Below are 27,806 nucleotides of genomic sequence, written 5' to 3' on the forward strand. Positions count from 1 at the left end.
CTCTCACCCCACACCAGTGACTCCAATCTCTTTTCTCCCCACACCAGTGACCCCAATCCCCCTCTCCCCACATGCCAGTACCCCCCCATACACCACTCCTCTCTCATCCCACACCAGTATCTCTAGTACCCCCTTCTCACCACACCAGTACCATTTATACACCAGTCTCTCCAGTACCCCTCTCACCCCACACCAGTGACTCCAATCCCTTCTCTCCCCACACCAGTGACCCCTCGTACACCACTACTCCCTCCCCCACACCAGTACCCCCTTCTCCCCACACCAGTACCATTTATACACCAGTGACTCTTCTCCCCACACACCAGTCTCTCCAGTACCCCTCTCACCCCACACCAGTGACCCAGACCCCTCTCTCCCCACATCAATCCCTTCAGTGCCCCCCTGCCCCACATATCAGTGACCCCAGTCCCCCTTTTCCCCACACACCAGTCTCTCCACTACCCCCTCACCCCACATCAGTGACCCCAATCCCCCTCTCCCCACATGCCAGTACCTCCCCATACACCACTCCTCCCTCTCCCCACACCAGTACCTCCAATACCCCATTCTCCCCATACATCAGTACCATTTACACATCAATGACTCTTCTCCCCACACACCAGTCTCTCCAGTACCCCTCACCCCACATCAATCCCTTCAGTGCCCCCCTTCCCCATATACCAGTGACCCCAGTCCCCCTCTCCCCATACACCAGCCCCTCTAGTACCCTCTTCCTACACATCAGTCTCTCCAGTACCCCCTCTCCCCCCCACATGCCAGCACCCCCCCCATACACCACTCCTCCCTCATCCCACACCAGTACCTCCAATACCCTTATTCTCCCCACACATCAGTATCCCTTATACACCAGTGCACCCCAGTACCCCCTCTCACCCCTCACCACTGACCCCGGTCCCCTCTCCCTGACCCCACACGCACCAGTCCTCCCAGTAACAACTTTTTCCCCACATCAGTACCCCCCCCCCATAAACCAGTCCTCCCTCCCCCCACTCCCTTCACCCCATACACCAGTGCCCCTTTTCTCCTCCCCCCGCACTACGTCTCCCAACGTCCCCGGTGCGTTGCGGGGCGGAGCGTGGGGCGGTTCCAGGGCGGACCGCTGAACACCGGATCGTCCCCGGCGCTTTTGGGGCCATGGCGATCCCCGGGGGCAGCGCCTCGCTGCGGGGTGACATCAGTGCGTGGGGTCGGGGGAGCAGGGATGGGCTGTATGGAGGGGGGAGAGAGGGCGGCTGTTTTGTGCTTTGGGGAGGATTTGGGGTCAGGGAAGGGAGGGGAGCGATGAGGCCCTGATTAACCGTCCTGTGGGAGATACTGTACTGCTGGTGGGGCGAGAGGTGATGGCCTTAAGATGTGCCAGGGAGGCTCAGGTTGGGTATTAAAGGCAATTTATTCTCTGAAAGAGGGGTCAGGGGTTGGAACAGGCTGCCCGGGGAAGTGGGGGGGTGGGGGGGTGTCACCATCCCTGGAGGTGTTGAAAGAATGTGGAGATGTGGCACTGGAGGCATGAGTTGATGGTTGGATTGGGTGATCTTAGTGGTCCTTCCAACCCTAACGATTCTAGGAGCCTTTAACTCCATGTGGGAAAGATATTTGATGGGTGGACCCTTTGGTGGTTATGGGGTTGTGCTCAGAGAGTGGTGGTGAACAGTGCAGTGTCCAGATGGAGATCAGTGATGTGTGTTGTCCTTCAGGGGTCAGTGCTGGGACTGGTGCTCCTTAATATCTTCATCAATGACATCAGTGGTGCCATCAGGTGCACCCTCAGCAAGATTGCAGATGATACCAAGCTGTGTTGTGGTTGTGCAGTCAACGTGCCTGAGGGATGGGATGGCATCCTGAGAGACCCAGACAGCTCAAGCAGTGCACCCAGGAGAACCTCGTGAGGTTCAATAAATCCAAATGCAAGGTCTTCCTAAATCTCCCCAAGAAAACTCAAAGAAACAGGCTGAATATGCCCAGAGGGAGAGATTTAGATAAGAGATAAGGGAAAAAAAAAAGTATTTTACAGGAATGGTAGTAAAGCACTGGAACAGGTTGCCCAGAGAGCAGGTGGATGCTCCATCCATCCACCAAGGTCAGGGTGGATGGGGCTCTCAGCACCTGATGGAGCTGCAGGTATCCATCTTCATTGCAGGGCAGTTGGACTGGATGGCCTTTAAGGGTCGTTTCCCACTCAAACATTTCTATGAAATCATCCTCAAAACTGTGTAAGCTGAGGCTTTGCTCATCTCTGCCCTTTCTCTCCCATTCCACAGCTGTGAGTGCTTGCCTCGAAACGGGTTCTACAGAAACGTGGTTTGGGAGGAGCTGTAGTTTTAAGGTGTCATTTGCCAATTGCTGTTGTCATTGACCTGAAAGCAAACAGCACCAGACTGCTCCTATAAACCCTGCTTTGGCAGAACACTGAGGCATGTGTTTTTGCAGAGAGGACAAGCTTGCCTTACTGGAGGAAGTGTGAAAATAGGTGGGACTGTGCTTTTCCCATTGCTGAGATCCCATTTCCAGTGATTTTAGCTGGAGACAGGAAGGACGTTGCTCCTAGTGCTGATTGTGTGTGAGCACAACAGGGTGAATCTAAACCTGCTGGAGGGTTTGTTTGTGGAGGAAAGCCTCAAGCAAATACTGGAAGGGAATGCAGCATTACAAGGAGCCCAATGGAGAGCCCCCAGTGCAAAGCACTGCATGCTGGATTGGGGATACAGTAAGAAATAAGTTTTTTATTCCCATCTCTTTCTTCTTGGGGTGGAGACTATATAATCTTTAAGCTCTTTTCCAACCCAAGCCAATCTGTGTTTGCGGGTCTACGAGCCTGTTTTCCCATTCCAGCAGAGCTGCTTTTCTCCAGCACAGAATCTCCTCTGCACGTGAATTAAAAAAAAAAAAAAAAAAAAAAAAATCATTTATCTTTTTTTCCTCTGTAGGCTTCTGGGTTGATCGAACCCCGGTTCATGAAGCAGCCAGGCAGGGAGAAATCCTTCAGCTGCAGCAGCTGATAGAGAGCGGAGCCTGCGTCAACGCCGTCACCTACGACTCCATCACCCCCCTGCACGAGGCGAGCCTGCGAGGGCAAACGCAGTGCGTCAAACTCCTGTTGGCTGCAGGGGCCCAAGTGAGTGCTCAGTTGTGATCCAGCTGGAAACCAAGGCACCATGCTGTAGATGCTGTACTTGATGATCTTTATAGATCTCTTCCAGTTCTGTGATTCTGTGGCCTGTGCTGTAGCTATAGTGCTGTTACAATGCTCTCATCTTGCACTGAGATCAAGAGGAGCCCCGAGTACTGTTGTAGGATGATGTCCACAGAGTCACAGAATCATTTGAGTTGGAAAGGACCCTTAAAGATTATCCAGTCCAACTCTCCTGCAGTAAGCAGGGCCACCTACAGCTCAATCAGGCTGCTCAGAGCCAGGTTTTGTCCTAACCTAGAAAAACAATGCGTCAAAGTCCACTTTGTTTTGATGTCTGAATTTATTTCTGGGGTCTGGATTCACTCCATCTGGCTCTGAACATTTTGTTGGTATATTAAGAATTGAGAGTGCTCCCTCCCTGGTAGCATTCAAAGCCAGGCTGGATGGGACTTTAAGCAAACTGGTCTAAGAGGGACTTTGAGCAACCTGCTCTGAGAGGGAGGTGTCCCTGCTTATAGCAGGGGGGGCTGAAACTTGGTGATCTTAAAGGACCATTCTAAATGAAGCCATTCTATGATTTTTGTGAAGAGAAAGCCTGAGTCATCCTGGGCTTTCCTGATGGTCAGCAAAGGGAGGCACACCTCTTCAGAGGAGATTGGAACTTGTGGGGGATTTAAAGAACCTCCTGGAAATAGTTCTCTCCCCCACTCTCCACACTGACTATTGGCAGAGCCTGGGGTAATCTAACTGAGATTATTCAAGTACCTAAAGCCAGCTGGGATGAGTCAAGGTTCAGAGAGGTGGTGGATGGCCTGTCTTTGGAGATGCTGAAGGTCAGGCTGGATGGGGTTCTGAGCATCTTATCGAGCTGTAGGTGTCCCTGTTCATTGCAGGGAAGTTGAACTAGGTGACCTTTCAGGGTTCCTTCCAACTCAAACGATTCTGTTATTATAAGGCTAAGAGTGGAGTGGGAAACATGATTGGATTTACACTTATTCTTAAATTTCTACTCTTCTTAATTTAATTTTATTACACAGAAAAGAATCTGCTGAAACAGTCTTCAGTGGATTGTGACATCTCTGAGGTTGGCTGTCCTCAGAGTGAACCTGGTGAGACTGATCACGTGTGTGTGTGCTGTGCTCCTCATTGCACATTCAGCCCATCACATAGCAGGACTTTGCACTGGTACAGACAAGGAGTACCTGTACATCGTGCTGTGCTGGCTCAGCTGCAGCTCTGGCAATGTTCAACAGGAGAGCAACAGGGAAGCATTAGGAGAGAGGGAACATCCTAAACTGTGGTAGCTATTTTTTACATCCCTGAAGGTGTTCAGGATGTCCCTCGGCTGCCTGATCTATTGGCTGGGAACCCTGTGCATGGCAGGAGGTTGGAGCTTGATGATCTTTAAGGACTCTTCGACTCTTTGGAAGGGTAGATAACAGCAGGACAAGGGGAAATGGTTTGAAGTTGAAAGAGGGGAGATTTAGGTTGGATGTCAGGGGGAAATTCTTCACAGAGAGAGTGGTGAGGTGCTGGAACAGGCTGCCCAGAGAGGCTGTGGATGCTCCATCCATCCCTGGAGGTGTTCAAGGTCAGGTTGGATGGGGCCTTGGGCAGCCTGGTCTGGTATAAAATGTGGAGGTTGGTTGCACTGCCTGTGGTGAGGGGTTGGAGCTTCATGATCCTTGAGGTCCCTTCCAACCCAAGCTATTCTGTGATGATTCTATGGTATGATGACTCTTCCAACCTAAGCCATTCTATGATTCTGTAATGTTAACACATCCTGGGAGCGATAGAAACAGCACCAGCCAGGATGCTGGGAGTGTCACCAACTATTTTCTGAGGTCAGGACAGTGCTAAGGGTAATAGAATTAAAAATGTAGTCAAGAGGATGCTCCTCCACAGCAGCTCACATAAGGTGAGCACGTAACGTTTGCCCAAGCAGGTTGTGGATGCCCCATCCCTGGAGGCATTCAAGGCCAGGCTGGATGTGGCTCTGGGCAGCCTGGTCTGGTGGTTGGTGACCCTGCACACAGCAGAGGGATTGAAACTAGATGATTGTTGTGATCCTTTTCAACCCAGGCCATTCTATGATTCTATGATTTCTTCTTCCTTGGAGGTGGATGCCAGGAATATTGATGGCAGCACTCCACTCTGTGACGCCTGTGCCTCGGGGAGCATTGAGTGTGTGAAAGTGCTGCTGTCCCATGGTGCCAAAGTGAACCCTCCCCTGTACACAGCATCCCCTCTTCATGAAGCCTGCATGAACGGTAAGCTGACGTGGTCTTACCCTTGCACAGTTATTTGCAGCTTGGAAAATGAACTCAGAATGCAAAGCACAGTGGTGTTGGGGGAATAAAGCAGCCCCTTGTGCTGGGTGATTTCATCCCACATGATGGGCAGGGGATCTTAGGCAGATAAAACACCATCTTCTCAAAAAAGGAAAACTGCAGAAACCATCGTAAGCTGTCAGCTCCTGCTTAATTTTCTCCTGTTGAGCCTTTTTCCTAAGACTGTGCTGGTGAGTGCCTTAAGTCACATGGAAAAATTAAGGCTGTTGTGGTCTCGAAGGTGATCTCATCCACCCAAGGCTCATTCAGCCATGCAACCAACTCTGCAAAGCATAGGCTGCTTAGTGCCAGCCCTTGGAATCATGTTGGTTTGACCATTAGCTCTAGCTTAATGCAGATGTAGCTGTTTCTTGTGCCATGTCTGTTTCTCAGCTTCTGTCCTATGGTATAGCATCTAGCTTGTTTCTATTTTGCATCCATCGCCTCAAATATTAAACAAGCTGCTCCTGGCTCAAGCTGATCTCATCTATTTGAGCTGGATTCTTCCTTTTGACTCAGATCTTCCATTTCTAAAGGCAGCTCAGATTGTGTGCAACTCCTCATAGACGTTGGTGCCAACTTGGAGGCTCACGACTGCCATTTTGGGACACCCCTACACGTGGCCTGTGCCCGGGAGCATCTGGACTGTGTGAAGTTGCTGCTTAAGGCAGGTAGGGCAGCTGTGAGGTTTGTTTTGGGGTGACTGTGTGCAGCATTTCCCTCTTGGTGCTCCACTATGACTCTCTTGCCCAAGAGCTTATTCATTCCCAGCATGACAAAGATGGTAAAGGAGGAAAGTTCAGCATTTAGTCGGGCAAAGCTTCATTCCATTCTCCTTTTTTCAATGAAAATCACCACCCCTTTAGCCCCCTGGAACAACATTTCAGTGATAGCAGCTAGCATACACACTTTCCGTTTTGTTGACATGGTCGTATGGCCTTGCATAAATCTTAGAGAGAGATGTCAGGGTTTGATGTTGTGCAAGAAAGCAGAGATGAGGTCACCTCATGCCTCTGGGAGATCTGCTTAGTGTTATGCCTAGGTGAGTTTTGCTGGATTTCAAGTCAGCATTGCACTCCAGATTTCATCTTCCAGTTTTCATGCTGCTCACTTGGAACTGGGCTTCTTGCATTTGCCCCTGCTTACCATGAAGTGATTTGACCCAGGGAGGATTTGGCTTTTTCAGTGTTAGTTGTCTAGAAATTATGTAGCTAAGCCAATCTGTTTTCTATCCCTCCAGCTCCTTGTTTTGGGCACCCACCTTCAGATTGGACTGATTGATTCCCCAAAAAAGACTTGATCCTGCAGTAGTGTCTGATGGCGAGCTTCTACATCCAGTGCTTAACAAGAACATCACTGTTTGCCTTGAGTGTGAGCACTCCAGTGGGGTGACTGGGAATGGCTTCAGGTAGTATAGGTTCAGGAAGCGTTTTTGAACTTCACACTCAGCAGCTTATTTACTCAGTAACATTGACTAAAATCCTTTCTCTACAAGGAAAACGAAGCCAGAGAAGAAAACTCCCGCACTGGCAGCATTGAGAACTTGTTCAGCAGTTTGGTTTCCTGTTTGTAGTGTTTGGTTTGGATCTCTTTCTAGCCACTCATACTTGTGTTAATAGGATTTTGTTCCCTACTTAAAACCACTCCTCAACATTTGGGTCAAATGAGGCTTTTATAAACAGGTTTGTTTTCCTTTCTGGTCTCAGGGGCGAATGTGAATGCTGCTAAACTCCATGAGACAGCCCTCCACCATGCAGCAAAAGTGAAGAACGTCGATCTGGTGGAGATGCTGATTGAGTTTGGAGGAAATATCTACGCAAGAGACAACAGAGGAAAGAAGCCATCAGACTACACCCTGAGAAGCAGTCCCACAGCAAAATGCTTTGAGTACTATGAAAGTGAGTGAAATGTGATCCCCTGCCCTGGGAATTCAATGGCTGCCAGTGCTATTGCACTAAAGTACAAGGTTTTGCACTTGGGCTGGAGGAATCCCAGACATATATACAGACTGCAAGGAGCAGTTCTTGAGATTAGCCCTGCAGAGAGGGACCTGGAGGTCCTGGTGGATGGAAAACTGAACCTGAGCCAGCAGTGTGATCTTACAGCTCGGAGAGCAAATGGTGTCCTGGGCTCCATCAGCAGAGGGGTGGCCAGCAGGGCCAGGGAGGGGATTGTCCCTCTCTGCTCTGCCCTCGTGAGGCCCCATCTGCAGCACTGCGTCCAGGTGTGGGGCCTCCAGTACAAGAAAGACAGGGAGCTGTTGGAGAGGGTCCAGAGGAGCCACAAAGATGATCAGAGGGCTGCAGCACCTCCCCTATGAAGACAGGCTGAGGGAGCTGGGCTTGTTGAGCCCGGAGAAGGAAAGGCTGTGGTGTGACCTGACTGCAGCCTTCCAGGACCTAAAGGGAGCTTACAGACAGGAGGGGAGTCAACTCTTTGAAAGGATAGATAACAACAGGACAAGGGGAAATGTCTTGAAGTTGAAGGAGGGAAGATTTAGGTTGGATATCAGGGGCAAGTTCTTTACGATGAGAATGGTGAGGTACTGGAACAGGTTGCCCAGAGAGGCTGTGGATGCATTCCTTTTTGTAGTGAGCACCTTAAGACTGATGATTCTCTCATAGGAGTCTCTCTGAATTGCTCTCAGGTTGCAGCAAAGCGTGCTGTTCTGGCTGCAGCTGACGTGGGTAAAGAGGCTGAGCTCTACAATGCCATAAATAATTGTTATACCTTGTCAGAGTTTACTGCCCTGACAACTTAGCTGGCAGAACTGCCTGTCTGGCTGCTTTTTAACACACATTGTTGTAACAGTACTGTGACAACTCGAATAGTATTATTTTTTTGCAGCTTGCATCATTAAATTCAGGACAGATGGTGATCTTGGATGCTGCTGGTTGTTGAGGATGTGGTTGTAGGGACAGCAGCTTCTTAACTCCATCCAGAGCAAAGTGCCTGGTCATAACCATGCACGTGCATGCAGGCATCAACATCAGGGGTGGAGGCTGCAGACTGGGGGTGTCTGGAAGGGGATCAAGCACTTTATTGGAGTTCTGAGCAGAGCAAACAGTCGATGTAGTCCTCAGGTGGAGAAGCAAAGAGGTAAAGCAGTGCTGGAAGTAGGTTTTATTCCTACGTGTGCCATTGCTGAGGCTCAGTGCAACATTACTAAGGGCAATCTGAGTGTTGAATGGCACCTGTGGACCACAGCAGATGATTCAGTGCGTGCACAGATGGACACTCAGCCATCTGCTGAACTGCAGCATTAACTTTGTGTCCTTTTTTCTCCATTTAGAAACACCTCTGAGTCTGTCACAGCTCTGCAGAGTAACAGTGAGGAAGGCTGCTGGGCAGCGAGCGCTGGAGAAAATTGCCAAACTCAACATCCCTCAGAGGTTAATCCAGTACCTGTCCTACAACTGACAGGCACCAAGGTGGCCGAGAAGGACACTGATTGCACAACATGAAGTATCCATCTCTTTCTCTTCTACCTCCCCACAAGAAATGAGTTTTAATTTAAGCAAACTGGTGTAAATAGTATTTATGAGGCAGCGCTTCACATCCCTTCCTCTTCTCTGTGAGGAGTTGTTTGGGCACAGATAACCTTAGGCAAGGTGTAGTGCTGCTCTGGAGCTACAGCCTCTCGCAGGGTTTTTCTGTTTGACTGTCACTGTATTTCAGGCTGTAGTGCTTGCTCTGTGCATGGGATTTATCTTGCCTAATTTTAGCTGTCTCCAACCTAAACACATCTCTGTATGATCCAGCCAGACTCCCTTTGCAGGCAGTGGAGAGAAATAGATACTTCCAGAGCATGATTCATCCCTCCTGTTTTAGATGCCCGTGTTTGGATGATACACAGCTTCTTTGGGACACCTGTCCCCACTGCCTGCAAAGGGATTTGGAGGTGATACTCTGGTTATGGATGTGCATGTCTCTGAATTGGGAACACTGGAGCCACCTTTCTGTTAATAAGTAGAGTGATAACTGTCAATGCCGAGTAACAAGCCTTGAGTGACCTGTGTGCTCCAGCTGGAGGCAAATGAAGTCCCCAGTCCTTGCTGAAGGTGAGCCAGCTTGTACTGTTGTGTTCCTATAGGATGTCTTTACATCTCCCCTTGAAGCCCAAGCAGGAGACAGGTCTGTCTGCATGTCCCAGGAAGAGCTTCCTTCCAGATAGCTGGTCCCAATGAATATTTCTCCACTTTCACTGAGCCACTGCAACCTATTTGTTGCTTTTAAGTGCAATAAGAGGCAGATGAGCTGCCTAGTGTTGCCCAAAGTACAGAACTCTGTGTGGCAAGGGCACATCCCTTAAGCAGTGGTACACCTAATCCCTGTGGCATAGACCCACATGTGAGAGGTAATAGTAGGGCTCTGCCCTGGGATTTGGGATTTTTTTCCCTTCTGAGTTTTGTTTCTTGATTCTGAAACCTCACTGGAGGTTGGCAGCAGGAGTGCTGTGCTGCTGAGTGTTGTGCTCGAGTCTTTTGGCTCCAGCAGGTGCTTTGCAGCTTTGTAGTTGGGTGATTTAAACCTCCAGGGCGACATTTCTATGAGCAGAGCCAAAATTGTCGTCTTCCTTCCAGATGAGACGTTCCATACCACAGGGTGAAAGGGATGGAGCTCTCTGGCAGCAGGTCCTTAGCACTGTGATGAGAGCAAATTCCTCCTCTAAATAACAGAAGGTCAAGAAATCCTCTGGCTGACGTGGGATCAAGAGAACTCAGGGCTCTCAACATCCTTCATGCTGTGCAGGATGAATGGTAGCTTGCCTTCTGTCTGCAGCTACCATGACAGGGCAAAATAGCATAAGCACAGAGTTCAAGAGCTGAGATGGAACTGAACGCACTTTAATGGTGACCAGCAAATTATTATTTTTTAAATTTTTTTGGCTATGCTCATTCCCCACACACCCCTTTGTTGCTTTGTAGGCTTTTTTTTTTTTTTTTTTTTTTTTTTGCAGCATGATATCGTGTAGAACTGGGAAAGGAAGCCTTCTGAGACTGTGCTTTTTATGGGATTATCTGTTTATTATTCTATCCAGAGTTTTATGTCTGCCATAGAAGAAATGTGAAATTGCCAAGAAGCTCAGGGAAGCTCTGGAGTGGGGTTCACCCCTGTGGTTGTTAAGATAAAGGTTTTGTATTGTATCTTTCAACACAAACTTCCTCTGCCTCAAATGCTTGTCCTTACAGGTAAATCTGCATTAGAAAAGCACCCACCTTTCAGTATTCTGGGATGAAAACCCTTCCTCTTGATTCCAATTCAAATCCCTCACTACTTTTTTAACATAGCCTAAGCTGGTGAAATGGTGAGATAGTAAAATCCAAGCTTCCAATGTACAAAAGGCTCCTGGAACAGCCAAGAATAAAACGACCAGTTCCTTTTTCTGTCATCTTCATTTTTTTCCTCCACGGTAAGTTTGTGAAGTTTGGTTTTAAGAGACCCTGATGATGGATGCAGACCTGAGACCACGGTGACGCTCTTGATCTTTTATCCATCCTATCCAGCCTTCAGCTCTTTAAATCCTGCAGGGATTTCTCAGCTGGCTGTGAAACATCTTCTGAGCCCTTGCATTTTGCAGCTCGAAGACAAAGTAAATGCAAGGTTAAACCAATGCAAAGTTTTGGCTTCTGTTAATATGTCAGACTGCAATTTTTGGGGGCAGTTCCTGCAGGAGTAACAGAGTCACCCTGGCTGCAGGTATAGCCTAGACAGCTGGAAATCTCTGCAGCCACCCCAAATTAAAATGAAAATCAGAAGCTTTGAAGGCAGTGTTGCCCTAAAATGGGGATCCAAGCTAGATGGGAGGGGTAACATTTATTTTGCAGTCTGTTCTGACCTACAAATTACCATCCTCAGTGCTCTGCTTTTGCTGATCCATCCCCAGAGCATTGCTGCACAGCTCTGCTTCATGTGAGACACGTGTGGACGACTTGGAATCACCCACAAGACTTCATGGAGAGCACAGATGTTGCACACTGTGTCCCTTCAAGTTGTCCTGCTGTTTCATGCACCATCACATTGCAGGTAATGAATTGCCAGCTGCTCTTGGAGCTGTGATGATGCTTTTAACCCTCTTTGGCAGCAGCACTATAAGGGGTTTGGATATGCAGTTACAGCTGCCCCCCAAGAAATTCGTCTGCTGGTTATTTTTGCACTGTTTCTCTTACATGTATAAGAAAGAAGGGCCCAGATGGCCTTACCTGCTGCAAGCTGTATGCATCTCATCTGTGTGACTTAGAATCATTAATGTTGGAGAAGACAACTAAGATAATCAAGTCCAACCATCAGCCCATCCCCTCCATGCCCACTAACCATGTTCCTCCGTGCCACATCTGTTCTTTTCTTGCTCTTCCCCTCTTGCAGGACAAACAGGGGCTGGAAAACTTGGACTATCCCCAAACCTCAATTCACACTGAGTTTATAGGGACTGGCCAGTGCTGCTTCAGTACCTATGGGTTGGCGAAGAGTTTGGGGAGTGCTGAAAAGGAAGGAGGTGGTCTGAATCTCAGTTCTGTGCAATTCCTGAGCTGGCTCTGCTGGGGCTACACCCTTTGCTTTTATTTTTATGTCAGTTCTGGCTGCAATTTGAGTTCTTTCACTCTTTAATCTGAATGTCAAATCAAGGCTTGAACCCAACGCAAACAAACCCAAACACTCCAGGTCTGTGCTGCTTTCAGCCATGCCCTTCCTGGGCTCCCAGAGCCAAGGAAGAACCCAAGCCCCAGACTGCACCGCCAGTTTACCATTTCAGTCCTCTTCCTCTCTCCTGCGGGTTTCTCCTTCCTGCCTTCTACCTTTGTTATGCTTCCAGTACTCCAAAATAACCCTGCTTCCACCCAATATTTGGAGGTGCAAACAGCACATTGCTATTCCTGATGCTTGCTGCTTGCTCTCCAGCGGGGAACTCGATCGTAGCAGCTTCCCACCAACTTTATGAAGTTGATCCAGAAAAAACAAGGTGTGACTCAAGCTGGTGCCTTGAAAGAAAACCTGATGGCTCCAAAGAATTAACTCCTTGTACTGCACACAACCATTGCTTTGCCTGGAAGAGGTGGAGGGGATTCTTCTTCCTCCCCCTGCGTAAATGAAGGAATTGTGCTCAGAGTTGCAGGGAAAATGTTGTAGATACTCAGCTTAAAGAGTCATAGAGTCATAGAATCGCAGAATATCCCAAGTTGAATGTGACTCTTGTAGATCATAGAGTCCATGGGTGGGGAATGGAAGAGCACAAACACAGTTTCTTCATTTTTTATTTAATGTCTTCAGGGCACTTCACACATGCCCAAATCTCAGCAGCAGCAAACAAAGCCCTCAGTGTCCTTTGGATGTGCATTGCATCATGCTCTAAGCAAGCACGGGCATGAAATATGCCTTCTACCTCTTCATTAAATAAAAAAAAAACACGACAGAATACTGAAGATCTCGAGTGTTTACCTGAGCTTTCCCACACCCAATTCATCACCTACCTCTGCCCTGTAAAGGGAAAAAGTGATTTTGCAGCTGCCTGCAAGAAGATGGCGCCTGTCCATAGGCATAAGCTGAGGTTTCCTGCACAGCCATTAAAATGCCTTTTAACAATGTAGTGATGGTAATGTTGAGTCATAGAATAGCTGGGGTTGGAAGGAAGGTACACACGATCCCACCATCTGTGTCACTGACAAAGATGTCGAAGAGTACAGCTCCCAAGATGGACCCCTGGGGGACACCACTTATCACCAGCTCCACCTGGACATGGAGACATTGACCACAGCCCTTTGGCTACGACCATCCAACCAGCTCTTTATCCACCCTTCAAAACCAAATCTCTCCCGTTTGGAAATAAGGATGTGGTACAGGACCATGTCAAAGGCCTTACACAAGCGTTTTGGAGGAGAAAAATGGGAAGTGAGTGAAAGCTGTGCAAGCCTGGATGGCCCTCATGTAATGGGCAAGGAGAGGATGGATGGGCCCTCCGGATCCCAGGGGAAGAAAAGATGGAAAAAGCCCCAAATCTCCCCCTGTTCTGGAGGGCTCCCAGCATGAAGTGGTGGTGGTTGAGCTCACAGCATGATTTAATTCCCATTAAATGCCCCAATCGTGCAGGAATGGAGCAGCTCTGGTAGTGGCCACTTCCCCAACTCCGTTAACTCTTGTAGGAATTCTTGCACAGAGCTCGTTTTTTTGGCTGATAAAGCCAGATCCCAGCGCATTTCCTTGGTGCCAGACACGGATGACATCCCTTGAAGTGGTGAAACTTCTGGTCCCCTCTTTAGGTCCCACATTCTCTTTCCTGATCCAACTTGTCCCATCTTCTGGTCCCATAAGGATAACACTTGGCTTAGGTTGGAAGGGACCTTAAAGATCATCAGGGATGTGGATTAGTGGGGAAATATTGGTGGTAGGTGGATGGTTGGACTGGATAATCTAGGAGATCTTTTCCAGCCTTGGTGATTCTGTGATTCTATTCTATGAATTCAACCCAATTCTTGTGGTCATCCCTCTCCCTGCCAGCTTGGAGCTGCACAAAAGGACTTTTCCCCACTTTTTAGCACTCCCATTTTCTACAACCTTCCTTTTCTGCAGCCTCATTCTTTCACATCCTCCTTTTTTCACATCCTTTGGAAGTGCTCAGCACAGTTCCCCATTCCTTCTGCGCTGGAGATGGAGCTGCAGTGTTGTTCCTCACCATTTACTTGATGTGTTTTTAGAGCCCCGTGGTTGAAATGTTATCTAAATGCCTCTTTTAATAGAATAAATATCTGGGGAGAATTTGGGTCTGATACGGCAACATCAGAGCTGAAGCACCTCCCGACTCCCACCCCCTTGATTGAAGATGCTGGGAGGCTTTGGGGTTGCTTATCTCCTAAAAACACCATTTTAGAGAAAAAAAATAATCTAAACCCTGTAATGTTAGAAAAAAATAATGCCCTAAATCCCATCATTTTAGAGAAAAAAAAAAGTCCCCCAAAGCAATATTTTAGAGATAAACTGTCCAGTGCCACACAGGATACAGGAAAATGGGGACACAGTGAAGAGGGGTGCTGGGCTTTCAGCCCCTCACCATTGCAGGGAGTCCCTATGGGATTTTTGGGGAAGAGGTGACCCTCAGCTCATGTCAGGGCAGGAATGAGGTCCCTCAATTCCCCAGGTCCTATTCCAAGGGATCCTCTGGGTCCTATTCCATGGGGGTCCTCCATTGTAGCTGGCCCATCCTAGATGAACCCCTGGGTCTTACCCCTGCTGATCCCTCAAGCTCCATCGCAAGTGATTCCCCATTTGCCACCCCATATGAACCCCCCACATTCTATCTTAAGCAATCCCATAAGCCCCGTCCTGGAGGATACCCCAGGTCCCCTCCCAAGTAATCAGCCAGGCTTCCTCCTGTCACATCCCAGAGGATCTCATCAAATCCCCTCTTAGATCATCCCCCAGGTCTTATCCCAAGGGATTACCCAGATCCCATCTTAGATGACTCCCTGATTTTATCCCAAGGGATCCCCCAGCTCCCATCCTAGATGACCCCCCACCAAGGAACCACACCATGTGATTTCAGTGTCCTACCCTAAGTGATCCCCATCCAGGTTTTACGTTAAAGGGTTTACCAGATCCTATTCCAAAGGATCCTCCAGGTCCCACCTAGATCTCCCAACAGCCATTCCTGGTGACCCCCCAAGTCCCACTCCACTGTTCTTGAATGATCTTTAGTGATGGTAATGGAAACCTCACCATGCTCCCACGAGCCAAATTAGGGGAGAAATGGGGAAAACAGTCATTTTCCACAGATGAAAATTGATGATGAGAATGCGGGGCCAACGTTCCTGGCTGTGGTCCATCTGCCCGTTAAAGGCTATCATTAAGAAAAACAACTCAGGATGATCAGTGTGAAAACGTGCCAGTAATTAAACAACCCCAGAATAGAAGGAGAAAAGGTCAGCCCTAAAAATACAGCGCACGGTTTTGTCTCTGAAGCATTCATAAATAACCACATTTTCAGGAAGGTCTAATTTTAGGCACTTGGATACCACAGCCTGGTGTGACCCCTTGGCTTATCTGGATGATGTTGGATTGGTTTCTTTTTTTGGGGGTTGATTTTGCCTCTTTCAATGTTTTCTGTTTCTTGTGTGTGTGAGCAAGAGGGGAGCACGTGGTGAAAGCATCAATGTTGGTGCTGTTGGGTTGGGGTGGAGTGAGCGTGGGTGTGCTCAGCGCTGACATAGCCCTCCCAGCATGCAGGTTCCTGTCTGCTTTTCCCAACGCTGGGAAAACATTTGGGGTTGCCAAAACAGTTGAGATCCTTCTGTTGGTTGTACATCCCCAAAACCACTCGGAATGGTTTCGTTGTGCTCACACCACTGCTCTGCTTGATTGGTAGTGGCGGAGCATTGATAAGACCCGTTGCAATTAATTCTCTTTTCAAATCCTCCATACAGAGAAAGGAAATCCTCCCAGCCCCAGGGCAGGAGAGTTGCTGCAGTGGGGTTTCACCTGCTTTGTTGGGAAACTCAGTCAAGGCAGCATCGTGGGGTGGATTAAGACAATTCTGTCCTGCCTTGTTTGAAACAGGGGCCTACCAACCCTCCTCTTGGGATGGGGAGGGAAATAAAAGAGCCCTCAATGCCTTTCCTTTGGGAGAAACCAGAACATGGGTTCAGCCAACGGAATTCCAAAAAGGATGGGATTTTGGGATGGGAATGGCCACAACCCAGGAACTGAGTGCTGAGCAGCCCTGGGGAGCATTTTTCCATCTTTTGGGGTGAAAAAAATGGAGAGAAGAGGGATGGGGGCGATTCTGTTCTCATCCCCATCCCTGTCACCTCATCTGGGCAGTGTCTTTTTTGAGGGAGTTTCTTAGTAGTGTGATTCAAAGTGGTCTCAGAGTGAAGCAGAAGGAAGCACTGTTAGACATGGGGAGACATTTTATTGGACTCAGCACGTTTCTCGTGGATGCACAGTGACCACTATCACCCCTGTGAACACAAGAGGTACATCTTGAGGGTGGAAGCAGGAGGGTCCCCCCCCAATGTCTATCATCATCCCAAGCTGTCATGACCCAAGCCCTCTCCTGCATCCAACATAGACGTAGGTTGGCGATGCTCCAGTTGGGATAAAAGATCATTTTTCAGCCCAGGATGGCAGAGAGAAGGCAGTAGGGGATGGAGGGGCCGGGGACAGCCATGGTCTCTGTTTTCCCTATGAAAAAAAAAAAAGAAAAAGAAGGAAAAAATTTAAAAAGCACCTTAAACATTGATTTTCCAACTACTACCATCAGCAGCAATGCAGGATGTGGTCAGGGATGGGGAATGAGACATTTGTGGTGCCATTGCATTTGGTCCATGGCTTTCAAAGCACGTGGGGTCAGGCACGAGTTACCTGTGGGCTGGGAAGGAAGCTCACTTCTCCGTCATCATCCTCACAAACTCCTCGTAGTTGACCTGCCCGTCGTTGTTGCAGTCTGCCTCCTTGATCATCTCGTCCACCTCCTCGTCCGTCAGCTTCTCTCCCAGGTTGGTCATGACGTGCCGCAGCTCCGCCGCGCTGATGTAACCGTTGCCATCCTTGTCGAAGACACGGAAAGCTTCACGGATCTCCTCCTCGCTGTCCGAGTCCCTCATCTTCCTCGCCATCAGCGAGAGGAACTCGGGGAAATCAATGGTGCCGCTGCCGTCCGCGTCCACCTCTCCCACCATGTCCTGCAGCTCCGCCTCGGTGGGGTTCTGCCCCAGTGAGCGCATGACGGTGCCCAGCTCCTTTGTGGTGATGCAGCCATCGCCGTCGCGATCGAAAAGGGAAAAAGCCTCCTTGAATTCGGCGATCTGCTCCTCCGACAGCCGCTCGGCCATGGCGTCCCGCGCTCTCCGCTCGCACGCGGCTTTGCCCCTGCACGCAGCGCTGGCGGGGAGGTGTGGATGGGGCCTCCTCCTTCCTGTTCTCCCACTCCTGGGGCCTCCTCCCTTCTGTCTTCTCTTTCCCGGAGGAGGAGCAGGAGGAGCTGGGGCATGCAGGAGGTTTCCTGCTCCTTGCTCGTGCAGGTCCAGGCAGAACCCAGCTGTGATGTACTCCTTGTGCTCCTTGCTGATGGGAACCTGAGTCAGCCGTGACACCTTGTCTGGGCTCCCCGAGCACAGCCGCATGGCCCCAAGGAGCTGACGCGGTCGTACATCAAGTGAGTTTTGTCATGAAGCTCATGCCCTGGTTAGTCAGGGGTTAATCCTGGGCTGATGGAAGGTTAATCATCGTGTCAAGTTGTTTCATTTTGTACTCGTCTTTTACATCAGGGAGTTGAGAAGCACGTGAGGACAAGGGGCTCAGGAACACATGATTATGTGCTTCTTTGCCCATTTGTCCTTGTTTATCTGTCCATCCAGTCAACTAACCAACCATCCACCCATTCATCCCTCTGTCCATTCAATCATATGTCCATCCAATTGCCCAACTATCCATCCATGCATCCATCCATTTACCCAAACACATTGCCATCTGTTCATCCATCCATCCATCCATCCATCCATCCGTCCGTCCGTCCGTTCGTCCATCCATCCATCCATCCATCCATCCATCCATCCATCCATCCATCCATCCATTTTTCCATCCATCCATCCATCCATCCATCCATCCATCCATCCATCCATCCATCCATCCATCTATCCATCCACCTCCCTCTTTTTTCCCATGTCCCCATAATGGTCAACTGACCTCCTCCAGCTGGACCAGGGTACTAATGGGACCAGATGACCAAACTCTACAGCAGAATACAATCTGACTTTCTTGTCTACAAGAAAACAACACCACTTTTCCCCATTTTACGCCGGTGAGGACGTAAAGCTGTGAGATTTGGATGGAATGTCATGAAACAGAAGCAAACTATGGGATAGCATGGGAATTGCATTCTCCAGGTGGGACAGAACTTGGGAGGAGAGCACCTAAGAAAAACCTCATCTGGGAAAACCTCTTGGCACGTTCAGGTGTTGCTGGGAGGAATGGGCTGAGCCATGGTGGAAACCTGTCTGTCGAGAGGCATGGTGTGTTTCGGGGAGGGGAGCCCTTGGGAACTCCTCTTGTGCAACCAGCTGCTCCCTGATTTTCCATCTAACTGCCTTCTCTTGCTGTTCTGCTCCAGGATGAATCAAAACTGTTGTGAAAGAGCCCCTGGGAGGATGGGAAGAGGAGGGAGCTTGGTGAAGGTGGCTGGGAGAAGCAAACACCATCAGCCTCCCCATCAGTATCGTCCATTACCTTCCCATTGACCACAGCCACTGGGAGAAGGTCAGCCCTTGATGTTGACCACGCTTAACTGCACCCTCATTAGTTCAGCGGGGTAATTAACCTCGTCAAACTACCTTCTGGCCCATAAAACCTGTGGTTTATGGCCGGGTCGTATTTATTGCATCTGGGAGGACAGGAAAGCAGCTCTGGTTTCCCTGGGTTGCTTCCAACTGGGGCTCGAGGAGTCAATGCTTTGATGGAGGAGGGAGACGAGGTCGGTGGGTGCGAGTGGCTCAAGTTCAAGCCTCATGAAGCATTTTCCAGGCGTTCTCTTGTCCCGATGTCTGGCTGATCCATGAAACACCAAAAAAAAAAAAAAAAAAAGCCCCAAAATGAGTGGTTGAAAGCACCCAGACGGATTACCCTGAGCCGGCGTGGCTTGCAGTGCAAGCACAGATGTGTGCGGCAGCGTCTGGGTTTGCATTTGCAGACGAGGCAGAGGGAAGGGGAGGCTGAAGAATTTGTGGAAAAAAGAGAAAGTTGGAGATGGAGAGTAAAACTTCTCTGGCAGTGAACCTCCATGGGGCCCCTGCATGAGCCTGGGCGTGCTGGGGCCGGTCCCACCTGTGGGATGGGGAGGAACAAAGCCCAGGAAGGATTGCGTTGGGGTGAAAGGTACAAAATAGATTTTGGAAAGGGTCTCTGGGGGTTTGGTGTGGTTTGGGGATGCAGTGCTGCTCCAGATCCCCCTCTGCCCTGGGGTGTATCCCACTGCTGCGTCCCCACGTCCCTTGGCAGCAAGGAAAAGAGTGGCTGGGAGCCCAGAGCAGCCAGGAATGCCCGTGTTTAGTCTAGTACAGTCTGCACATCCAGCCCTGGAGCGCGCGGGTTCAACGCCATCAGGGAGAGGAACCACTGGGACGTGCTGAGGGGAAATGAAGTTCTTGGCTGGCTGGCTGTCTGCCGCCTGCACGAAGACCAGACCGATGCTCTGATGTGCAGGAGGCTCAGTGGGCTCACTGCAGGATTTCCTCTCCTTTGAGGTCGTGCCACACGCACCCACAGCTCATAATGTCTTTTTTTTTTTCTGCCAAAAGAGCCTTTTTTTCCTAAACGCAGCGAGGGCTGAGCCCCTTTCAGTTCAAAACTTACATTCAGTGGACAAAAACGATGTGCAAACCTCTGATACACAGCCCTGGGGGAGCCAGGGCAATCGGCATGGAGCTGTGCCCATACGCTGCCATACACGGTCAACCTGCAGTGTTTGGGAGGGAGCAGTTATCAGCGCTGCTTCCTTCTACCCCAGAAGGGACAGCAAGCTCTGCAGGTTCTGCAGTGAGTCACGGAGCTGTGCCCTGTTTTACAGCACCCACCCGTCGCATACGGAGGGCGGTGTCAGGCCGCGTGCTGGGCCATAAACCATTCGCTCACAATTTCAGGGAAAAAAGGGAGAGGATTGTGACACAGAGCTGCTTTCCTATGAATTCAGGACCCAGCGTGTGCAGGAGAGGCTGGGGGCACGAGAAGTGCAGCTGTAAGCTTATCTCTTCTGTATGAGCTCAGCCTTACAGCCCCGGTGGCATTATCCCGTCCCACCCAGGCAGCAACTCACACAGACAAGCAGGAGGCCGTCAGGAATTTAATTGTACTTGGCACTTGAAACTGTACAAAGACATTTACAGAGAACCGTGCGGGTTTGTGTCTGCGTGCACCCTCTTCCCATTTCCAACAAAACCAGAACTTCATCTGAGAGTCAGGGCTCCCAGGTTGGTGTCGTGGTGGATGGTGTCGTGGTGGATGGTGTTGTGGTGGATGGTGTTGTGGGATCGCCGTCCTCACCACGTCACCTTCAGCCATAGTGCAGGAACAACGTTTTGGCTTTGATGAGAGCTGTCACCACTTTGTTTCCTACAACATTTTTGCAGCACAGGTTCCAAGCTGGCATCTCACAGGAATCTTTGGATCACTGTAGAACATGGCAGTGCTACCATTATACACCTATATACAGTCGTATCTCTTCTGTCTTTAACTCATCAGCTTCAGCTGCTTTCTTTTCTCTATGCTTTCTTTTCTCTATGCTTTCTACCACATGCAGTATCCTCTTGGTTGCCTCCAACCCTGCCTCTCACGGGCAGTGAGAGGCGTTGCATTTGCAAAAGACAACAGAACAATAAAGCTACTCTCGCTCCCTCTACTCCCTCTATCTGCTCTTCTTCCCTCCCCAAACCCTTTGCAACGTGCCTAAAACCTTCCTACGCCCCGTACAACCCAGTTCTGTGAGTGACGTGAGAAGCAATTTGTACATCTCTGAACAAGAAGGATCGAGTACTCGAAAGGAAATGCCAAGTCTGAAAGACTAAAAGATGACAACAACAATACAAAAGTAAAAAAGAAAACCAAAGAAAAACGAAACAAAAACCCCAAACCAACCCGAAAAAAAAACAACTAATTAAAAAAAAAAATTAAATACGTGGCAGGTTACGTGAGTGAAAATGAGGAATGTACAAATGGACACTCTAAAATGAAAGATTCCAGTAGGTAAGTTGAGAACCTGTTGAACTTGGGGTCTGTTTTTTGTGGGATAGGTGGTGATAATCACACACCGCAAAAAAACAGAAAGAAAATGGTGATTTCAGCTTTGGAGTGCACTTTGAAGGGATTCTCACAGCACTGATACGACTGCAAGGAGGGACTCTGCCAGGCTCCAGGTGATGGCACAAACTTCTGCTTTAGAAGCCTCAACCACCACACGTGAAAATCTTTCTGAAACCAAAAAGGTGCTCTTCACAAATCTGCTGTAAAGTGGTCAAAATGCTGACTGACAGTGTCAGAGTGGGCTCAGAGTGGTCCCTTTGGTAAAAACAGACTCCAGTTCAACAGTGTTAACTGTATACCAGTAGCTGCCATTACAACATACAAAAAAAAAAAAAAAAAAAAAAAAGACACTTCTGTTCAGTAGAGCAAATCCAATCGTGCTCACATGACAAGAAAAATGTACACGTTATTTATAAATAAACAGTTCCACCAGGATGGCATTGGGCTCCTCCCTACACCAGTGTTTCTTTCCGCTTGCTGCTGAGTTGCTTCTCCCTCGTTTTCCTGTGCCCAGACAGTGTTCTGTGTGTTTTCGTGCCCTTGGCTGCTTCCTCCGAGTCCAGGATGGAGCCGCACTCAGCTGTGCTCTCATCGAGCTCCATCTCAGTGATGCCTGACATGGCAGATTGCCTCCTCTGGGCTCTGACGTTGGGCACGGAGGGGTTGTTCTCCTCCGACTCCTCGCTGAGCTCTGGCAGCTCCTTCAGCTCTGTGGCAGCAGCGGGTCGCTGGAAGGGGGCAATGGCGGTTCGGATGCAGTTCACCCACTGCTGCTTGTGGAAGATATCGTTGGCCTGCAGCGTGTGGGATTGGCCTGGGGAGGGGTCTTGGAAACGAACTCGGAAGATATTTTTAGCTGAAGGTAAACATAGGAAAAAGCAGATCAGTCCTGAGCTCAGTATTTAGATTCCACTATTAGACAAGCGACCCAATCTGCCCTGTTTTGCTTCAGGGAAAGCGTTCAACATCTCCCCAGCATCCCCCCCCACCTCCAAAAATCCCCAGCACTGATACGTTGAAGTACTTTCTAATCTTAGCACCGACTGCAAGGCGCCATTTAAAAGTTTACAGCCTCCAGATACAACACTGCAGAGCTCAGCAGTGACAGCACTATGGTGGATCCCATAGGGATCCATGCCTGGAAGTACCCTCTTGTCCTCAAACAACCCCCACACGGAAGGGTTGGGTTGCTTTGTACCTTTATCTGAATTGCCAAACGCTCCTCGGAAAGAGCCTCCCATTTTCACATCGCCGTCCTGCAGGTCTTCCAGGATCAGCTCCTGCACAGGGATGGGCTGCCTGTACACTTGGTAGGACTGACGCTCGTTGCGAGTGACCGGCCGGGTCAGAACCAGGATGTCTTGGAAGAGGAAGACGTAGAGTTTCTGAAAGGGAAAACGTGTTTGAGCATGAGGAAAACATTATGCTCTATATGCCAAGCGATTACACACTCTCTGGAATTCAAGGTCACATTATCTCAAGTCTCACCCATTTTAACTTTCGGATAGTTTTCTGTTGCAGTCACGTAGGGCTCTGACAGTGATGGCATGCACAGGACTTAAATGAACAGATTTATGGTCTTATGACCCTTAAATTGGATTATGATGTGCAGATGGCAAGGATAAAACAATTAGAAGCAATACCTTTCCTACCAATGTAAAATGCTCCATAGACTCACAGAATGGCTTGGGCTGGAAGGGATCTCAAGGATCATGAAGCTCCAACCCTCCTGCTGCGTGCAGGGCCACCAACCTCCACATTTCATACTAACCCAGGCTGCCCAGGGCCCCATCCATCCTGGCCTTGTACACCTCCAGGGAAGGATGGGGCATCTACAACCTCTCTGGGCAGCCTGTTCCACCACTTCACCACTCTCTCTGTAAAGAACTTCATGTCTCCTGCGGCATAATGAGTGAATTAAACAAACCAATCAACCACACACAAAAAAACCCAAAGAAAATAGAAAAAGATTTCATGTTTAAACTGAGGCTAAGTCAGGACAAAAGGCAGCAAACCCTTGAGTACAGCAGGGTCTTTCAGGGCTGCTGCAGAGGGAGATAAACTCTTGGCAGTTCATCTCAAAGCCAAACAGGCTTTTGCAGGAACGCTTTTGTTTGGAAGAACCGTGGCCAGCGTTCACAATGGGGAATGTCAGAGCACCTGAAAGTAAACAGCCGGCAGGAAATCCCTTCTGATGGAGTGCTGGGGCACGGAGCATACTTTCTACAGTAATTTTGTGCTAATTATTTTCCAGCTCCTGAAGGCCAATTGTCAAACTGTCAGCAGGAAACTTTCCCTTACACCCTGTAATGCACTCTGCCATCAGGTCCTTTCTCTTCTGCTTCTAAAAATGTAGCTAATTGCCTAAACTAAGGAGATAAGTGCTCCTGGTCATGTTACAACAGACAGTTTCAATTGTTTCTGAGGGAAAGTTTTCAAAATTGATTATTAATTACCATGAACTGAATGGACTTACATGCCCGTTTTTGTTCTTCAGCTCCCCATGGCACAGTAAAGCTTTGCTTCCTTCAATCCTCGGGTCCTTCTGCTTCTCATCCAGATACTCCAGTTTGTCAATATAATACTGGCATTCCGACTCTCCCTTCTTTAAGTTGATGTCAGACAGGACTCCTTGGATTATAGATATCTATAAAACAAAGCATTTAAAAATGATTAAATAAGGACTTACGCTTGAATATCTTCCACTGAAGCGCTACTCAAAAAAATCCCCATGATGGAAACTATGTGGATTGATTGCTCCTTTGCTTTCAGAAGGGGTTACAGCCACAGGTTTAAGCCACTCCACGAAACTGAAGGTTTAAGAAAGCTTTCTTTTTTCTCCCAAATCCCACTGTAGTGTCAGAAGCACAATCACACAACCACTGTTACTTACGGCTTCTTCCAGAATCTGAATATCAGGATGGTCTTTGGGAGTGTGCCTCAGGATCTCCTTTAGGAGCAGTGGGTATTTGACCAGCCGACTTCGAGGGATGTCCAAGAAGCTCCAGAGGTCCAACTTGCGGCTGAAAGGAGACTCGAGGCAACGCTGCAGGAAGTCTTGCACCCTTCGGTCCTGTTTCTTCTGATCCAGCAGTGCTTTGGCTGCCAGCTGATTGCTGCAGTAACCTTTGTAGGCATGGAGTCGTGGTAACTGCAGGAGAAAACAACCATGTTCAGGAGTCAAATTCTGCACAGCAAAAGCAAATCACATTAAAACGTCCAACTCAGGGAGTTCTGCTTCCCATACTGCTTCCCAGGCTTTCCATTCTTGGCCCAATAAAAAAAGCTAACAGAGCATCTTGTATGTGTAGCTACTCTTTAGTGAGGAGAACAGGGCGTCCTACATGCCGTGCCTTTGAAGTTCAGATGTTTACTACTGTTAGCACTAATGAAATCACATCAGCTGCAAACAGCCCAGAAGATAGAGATATTCCTAACATAAATCACTAAGTAATTGTAGTCACACTAGTGCAAGTCTCCCAGATGAAACAGTTGCCCATTAAAGCTGACAGAGTCCCATTGTTTTCAGTGCAGTCAGGATTTCCGTTTCAATCTTTCACTCCACGCCACAAAAGCCTGCAAGCTTTTCAGCTTCTAGCTTTAAATGTTCTTTAATCTCACATTCATTTTCAGCCTGGTGCCTGAGAGCTATGTACTCACCCACTTCACAAGGATGGGCCCGATCTGCTCCACCGTTCCGTCTGGTTTTGTTGCTTCTCCTAAACTTGCCAACAAATCTGGAATTGAAAGACAAAAATAGAAGTTGCCACAATGCCTCAGTTAACTGTTCTAATGTGAGAAAGCATAGAGCATAACTCTTAATCAATACATCATGTTGGCTTAGCTCTTACCTTCGTGCAGAGGAATGTAAGAATCCAAGTCCCCAAATATGTGGGTGAGTTCCTCCTCAGACATGATAGAGAGTTTCAGCATTGGATCATGATAAGCCTGTCAAAGAAAGTCAGTATTAAAATACATCCAGATCTTGGAAGCCCAGAAGCTGACAATATTAATACTGGGAGGTTTAGGGAGTGCAGGACAGATCTGAAGTGGAGCTGGTCAGAAGAGTGACTTGGATCAGTGCAAGATACAACTCTGTATAGAGGTATCAAGGCCTACAAATGAAATGGGCTTTCCTGTCTCAACAGGAGGAGTTCCCTTAGTTGTACCTAGGACTGCAAAAGCTACACCTGTTTTTGGATGAGCTTGTTGCAATCAAACCAGCATTGTTAGCACTGCTCACTTCAGCTTTCCAGGATAGTTTTCAAAAGGTGGATGCTGGGCCTGACAAAGGTGACGTGTAATGTTTGCAGGTGTAAGTAAACTTCTTTATTTACAGTATGATTACTGACTGCAGGAAAAACTCACTCACCTTCCTAGCAAGCTTCAGGTCTTCAATCAGGTCTTGTTCTCCTCTGGACATCTCATATATTGCCTGTGAGGAGGGGAATAAAGCACTGAGAGTCATTTTTAATCCCAGTCTTCCTTTGAAAGAGTCATTCAGTTCACATAATGTACATCCTGTCTTGAATAGGCAGCTTTGCCATCTGAATCACTGTATGCCACCTGGGCACGACAACCTCGAGTCAATCTGCCCGCTTTCCCAGCTTGGAGAAAGCTGCATTCCTTACAACTGTGTGAAAGCTCTGCCACTCACACACAAGCCAAATTAAATATTAGCACCTTTTAAATCACTGCTTTTACACAGGCGAGTACGAAAAAGAACAAAACCCAGAAAACCGCAGAGGTCAAATCCCAGGCGTCTTTAAGTCAGCTTCTGTGTTGTCATTAGAAGATTTGTCTAAGAACTACAGGAAAAAAAGCAAGCCAAGGCCTTGCTATTTGGCTTGCAACCAATTGTCAAGAGCTTTAAGAGAAAGACAGCTGGCTGCACAACGACCCGTCTTCGGGTCTGCTGCAGGGCAACCAGTGTGGCTGGGGCTCAAATTTCAGCAATGCTGAGCACCCCCGTGGAAAGCGTTTGGCATCTCTGAAGGGTCAAAGAGGGGAGAGTAACTCCCCAGTGACTCACGAGGGAGAAGCCTGCACCTTTTCCCATGCCTAAAGCTGAAATAAATCTAACAGTTCAGAAATGAAGGTGGGGAGGAAAATACAACCATCCAGAGATGCTCGTTTCTCCTTTTCCCACCCAGGAAATGGACCCAGTCAAGGCTTCAGCTGCCCTCCCCTGCCCTGCTGCTTAACGGGCAGCTTACCTCCTGGCGTTTGATTTCTTTGGTGCTCAGAGATTCTTTCATGTTGACATCTAACATCTCAGACCAAAGGACACTGTTTCTTCTTTTAGGAGGGGTAGGGGCAGCAGATCTGCTACATGACTTCTGGGCACAGCTGGGAGATTTGCTGTCACTGCGAAGGGCAAATGACTACAAGGATGGAAGAAAAAAAAAAAAAAACAACAGTAAAAAATACAGTTTGGAGCCAACATTTCAGGAGTGCAGAAGTGTTATTCTACGCCCCTCCCAATCTTTCATCCTCCTCTGCTGTGCAGGGCAGGAAAACACACCCAGACACTTTTCCCTCAGATAAAGGAACACTTTAATCAAGCTGCTGAGAAGGCCTCCAGAGCCCTGAGGTTGGCAGCCTTTTCCCTCTGCCTCTCTCTGCACTGATCCAGCAGCACTCAGGAGGAAGGTGGGCTGCTAAAGCGTGGGTCTGTTTCCAAGGTATGAGGAAGTAAACGAATTAGAATCATAATTCTGCTTTTAATGGGGCTAATCAGGAGCCACTTGAACTTTGCTCTCCTGATCTGCCATGTTGTTACAACACAGCCTGAGAAGCGATCTTATCTGAATGCATGGGGTGTGCAGCTCCTTAGACAACACTTCTCCAACCTTATCACAAAGCAGTGGGGTCATTTCACTTCTAGGCACACACTCCAGGTACTGCATGAATTCATCAACACGTTCTCCCTATGTGAATCAGGCTTTATTTTTCTTGCCTCCCTAAACCTTCCATCGCCTGGTATCTAGCAAGGCACCTTTGAACTCCTGAACTCTTCTTCGTCCCCCAGGCAAGCTTTGTGTCCTTGCATTAATCAGACAGAAGATTTTCCAAACAATGCCTTGAAATCCCAGTGCCTGCTTCGCTCCCACACAGCCAGCATGGCCCTGTGTCTCCACAGAGGACCAGAAAGCTCTGCTTTTTACCTGTATCGTTTGCCCAAAGCGCCGAACTGCACCATTTCTTACAGGAGAGATCAAGTTGGCCAAGGATGTGACCCGTGCTAAAGGCCGAACCCGTTTATTGCTTGGCTCCTGTAAATAAAGCAGAGAACAAATTGTACTGGCTGTGACTCCCACTTCATTTCTCAAGCTGTCCGGGCAGGTTTAGAAAGCATCAACACCCTTAAGGAGTGGGAAACACTGCAAAGAAAGCATTCTGAAGTAGCCATTCATCTTAAATGGAAAGCAGAGGCTGTAAATATTTGTCTGAACTTTAGGGTTACAATTGGACTGAAAGGATCTTGCCCAGTGTGAGGGAGACAAGATAACACACACGTCAGAACTGAAAATAAGGCTCAAACT

General features: G+C 48.6%; 3 protein-coding genes across 16 annotated transcripts in view; 1 reads left to right on the top strand and 2 right to left on the bottom strand.

The window, feature by feature from the left end:
* Window positions 1-1,068: 1,068 nt before the first annotated feature.
* On the top strand, window positions 1,069-21,084 carry ASB13 (ankyrin repeat and SOCS box containing 13). 10 transcript variants are annotated; one of them, XM_085211762.1, is made up of 9 exons: window positions 1,069-1,198; window positions 2,280-2,488; window positions 2,592-2,725; window positions 2,946-3,133; window positions 5,271-5,421; window positions 6,018-6,152; window positions 7,188-7,379; window positions 8,774-11,508; window positions 11,848-13,446. In XM_085211762.1, exons 3-8 carry the CDS (start codon window positions 2,707-2,709, stop codon window positions 8,899-8,901), a joined length of 813 nt encoding a protein of 270 aa, XP_085067888.1. In that variant the 5' UTR covers window positions 1,069-1,198; window positions 2,280-2,488; window positions 2,592-2,706; the 3' UTR covers window positions 8,902-11,508; window positions 11,848-13,446. The 10 variants fall into 10 exon arrangements, with proteins under 10 accessions (XP_085067888.1, XP_085067616.1, XP_085067474.1 ...); XM_085211490.1 differs by lacking the exons at window positions 2,280-2,488; window positions 2,592-2,725; window positions 11,848-13,446 and adding exons at window positions 17,493-17,626; window positions 18,357-18,482; window positions 18,581-21,084 and having other exon boundaries at window positions 1,074-1,198; XM_085211348.1 differs by lacking the exons at window positions 2,280-2,488; window positions 2,592-2,725; window positions 11,848-13,446 and adding exons at window positions 17,493-18,482; window positions 18,581-21,084 and having other exon boundaries at window positions 1,074-1,198.
* Window positions 16,362-17,432, bottom strand: LOC146545171 (calmodulin, striated muscle). Its single transcript, XM_085211933.1, has 2 exons — window positions 16,834-17,432; window positions 16,362-16,653 (listed from the first exon to the last, which is right to left on the bottom strand). The coding sequence occupies exon 1, from the start codon at window positions 17,301-17,303 to the stop codon at window positions 16,854-16,856; it is 450 nt and encodes a 149-aa protein (XP_085068059.1). The 5' UTR covers window positions 17,304-17,432; the 3' UTR covers window positions 16,362-16,653; window positions 16,834-16,853.
* The window catches only part of NET1 (neuroepithelial cell transforming 1), a 52,658-nt gene continuing 45,144 nt past the window's right edge, over window positions 20,293-27,806 (bottom strand). For all 5 annotated transcript variants that reach the window (XM_010709748.4, XM_085211010.1, XM_085210945.1 and 2 more), the window contains 9 exons: window positions 27,429-27,536; window positions 26,478-26,645; window positions 25,634-25,696; window positions 25,113-25,209; window positions 24,922-24,998; window positions 24,155-24,412; window positions 23,738-23,908; window positions 22,460-22,646; window positions 20,293-22,117 (listed from right to left, as the gene is read on the bottom strand). In XM_010709748.4, coding sequence (XP_010708050.1) covers window positions 21,714-22,117; window positions 22,460-22,646; window positions 23,738-23,908; window positions 24,155-24,412; window positions 24,922-24,998; window positions 25,113-25,209; window positions 25,634-25,696; window positions 26,478-26,645; window positions 27,429-27,536 — 1,533 coding nt within the window. In that variant the 3' untranslated portion in view covers window positions 20,293-21,713. The remainder of the gene's footprint in view (window positions 22,118-22,459; window positions 22,647-23,737; window positions 23,909-24,154; window positions 24,413-24,921; window positions 24,999-25,112; window positions 25,210-25,633; window positions 25,697-26,477; window positions 26,646-27,428; window positions 27,537-27,806) is intronic.

The sequence above is a fragment of the Meleagris gallopavo genome, chromosome 1 (genome assembly GCF_905368555.1).
Source record: "Meleagris gallopavo chromosome 1, MGAL_WU_HG_1.1, whole genome shotgun sequence".
Lineage (NCBI taxonomy): Eukaryota > Metazoa > Chordata > Aves > Galliformes > Phasianidae > Meleagris > Meleagris gallopavo.

Bases quoted from the DNA above. Each gene is read 5' to 3' on its own strand.
- ASB13 (XM_085211348.1), top strand. From the start codon at position 1,156: ATGGCGATCCCCGGGGGCAGCGCCTCGCTGCGGGGTGACATCA. The intron at 1,199-2,945 runs GTGCGTGGGGTC...TTTCCTCTGTAG, and splicing joins CTCGCTGCGGGGTGACATCA to GCTTCTGGGTTGATCGAACC. The intron at 6,153-7,187 runs GTAGGGCAGCTG...TTCTGGTCTCAG, and splicing joins GAAGTTGCTGCTTAAGGCAG to GGGCGAATGTGAATGCTGCT.
- LOC146545171 (XM_085211933.1), bottom strand. From the start codon at position 17,303: ATGGCCGAGCGGCTGTCGGAGGAGCAGATCGCCGAATTCAAGGAGGCT.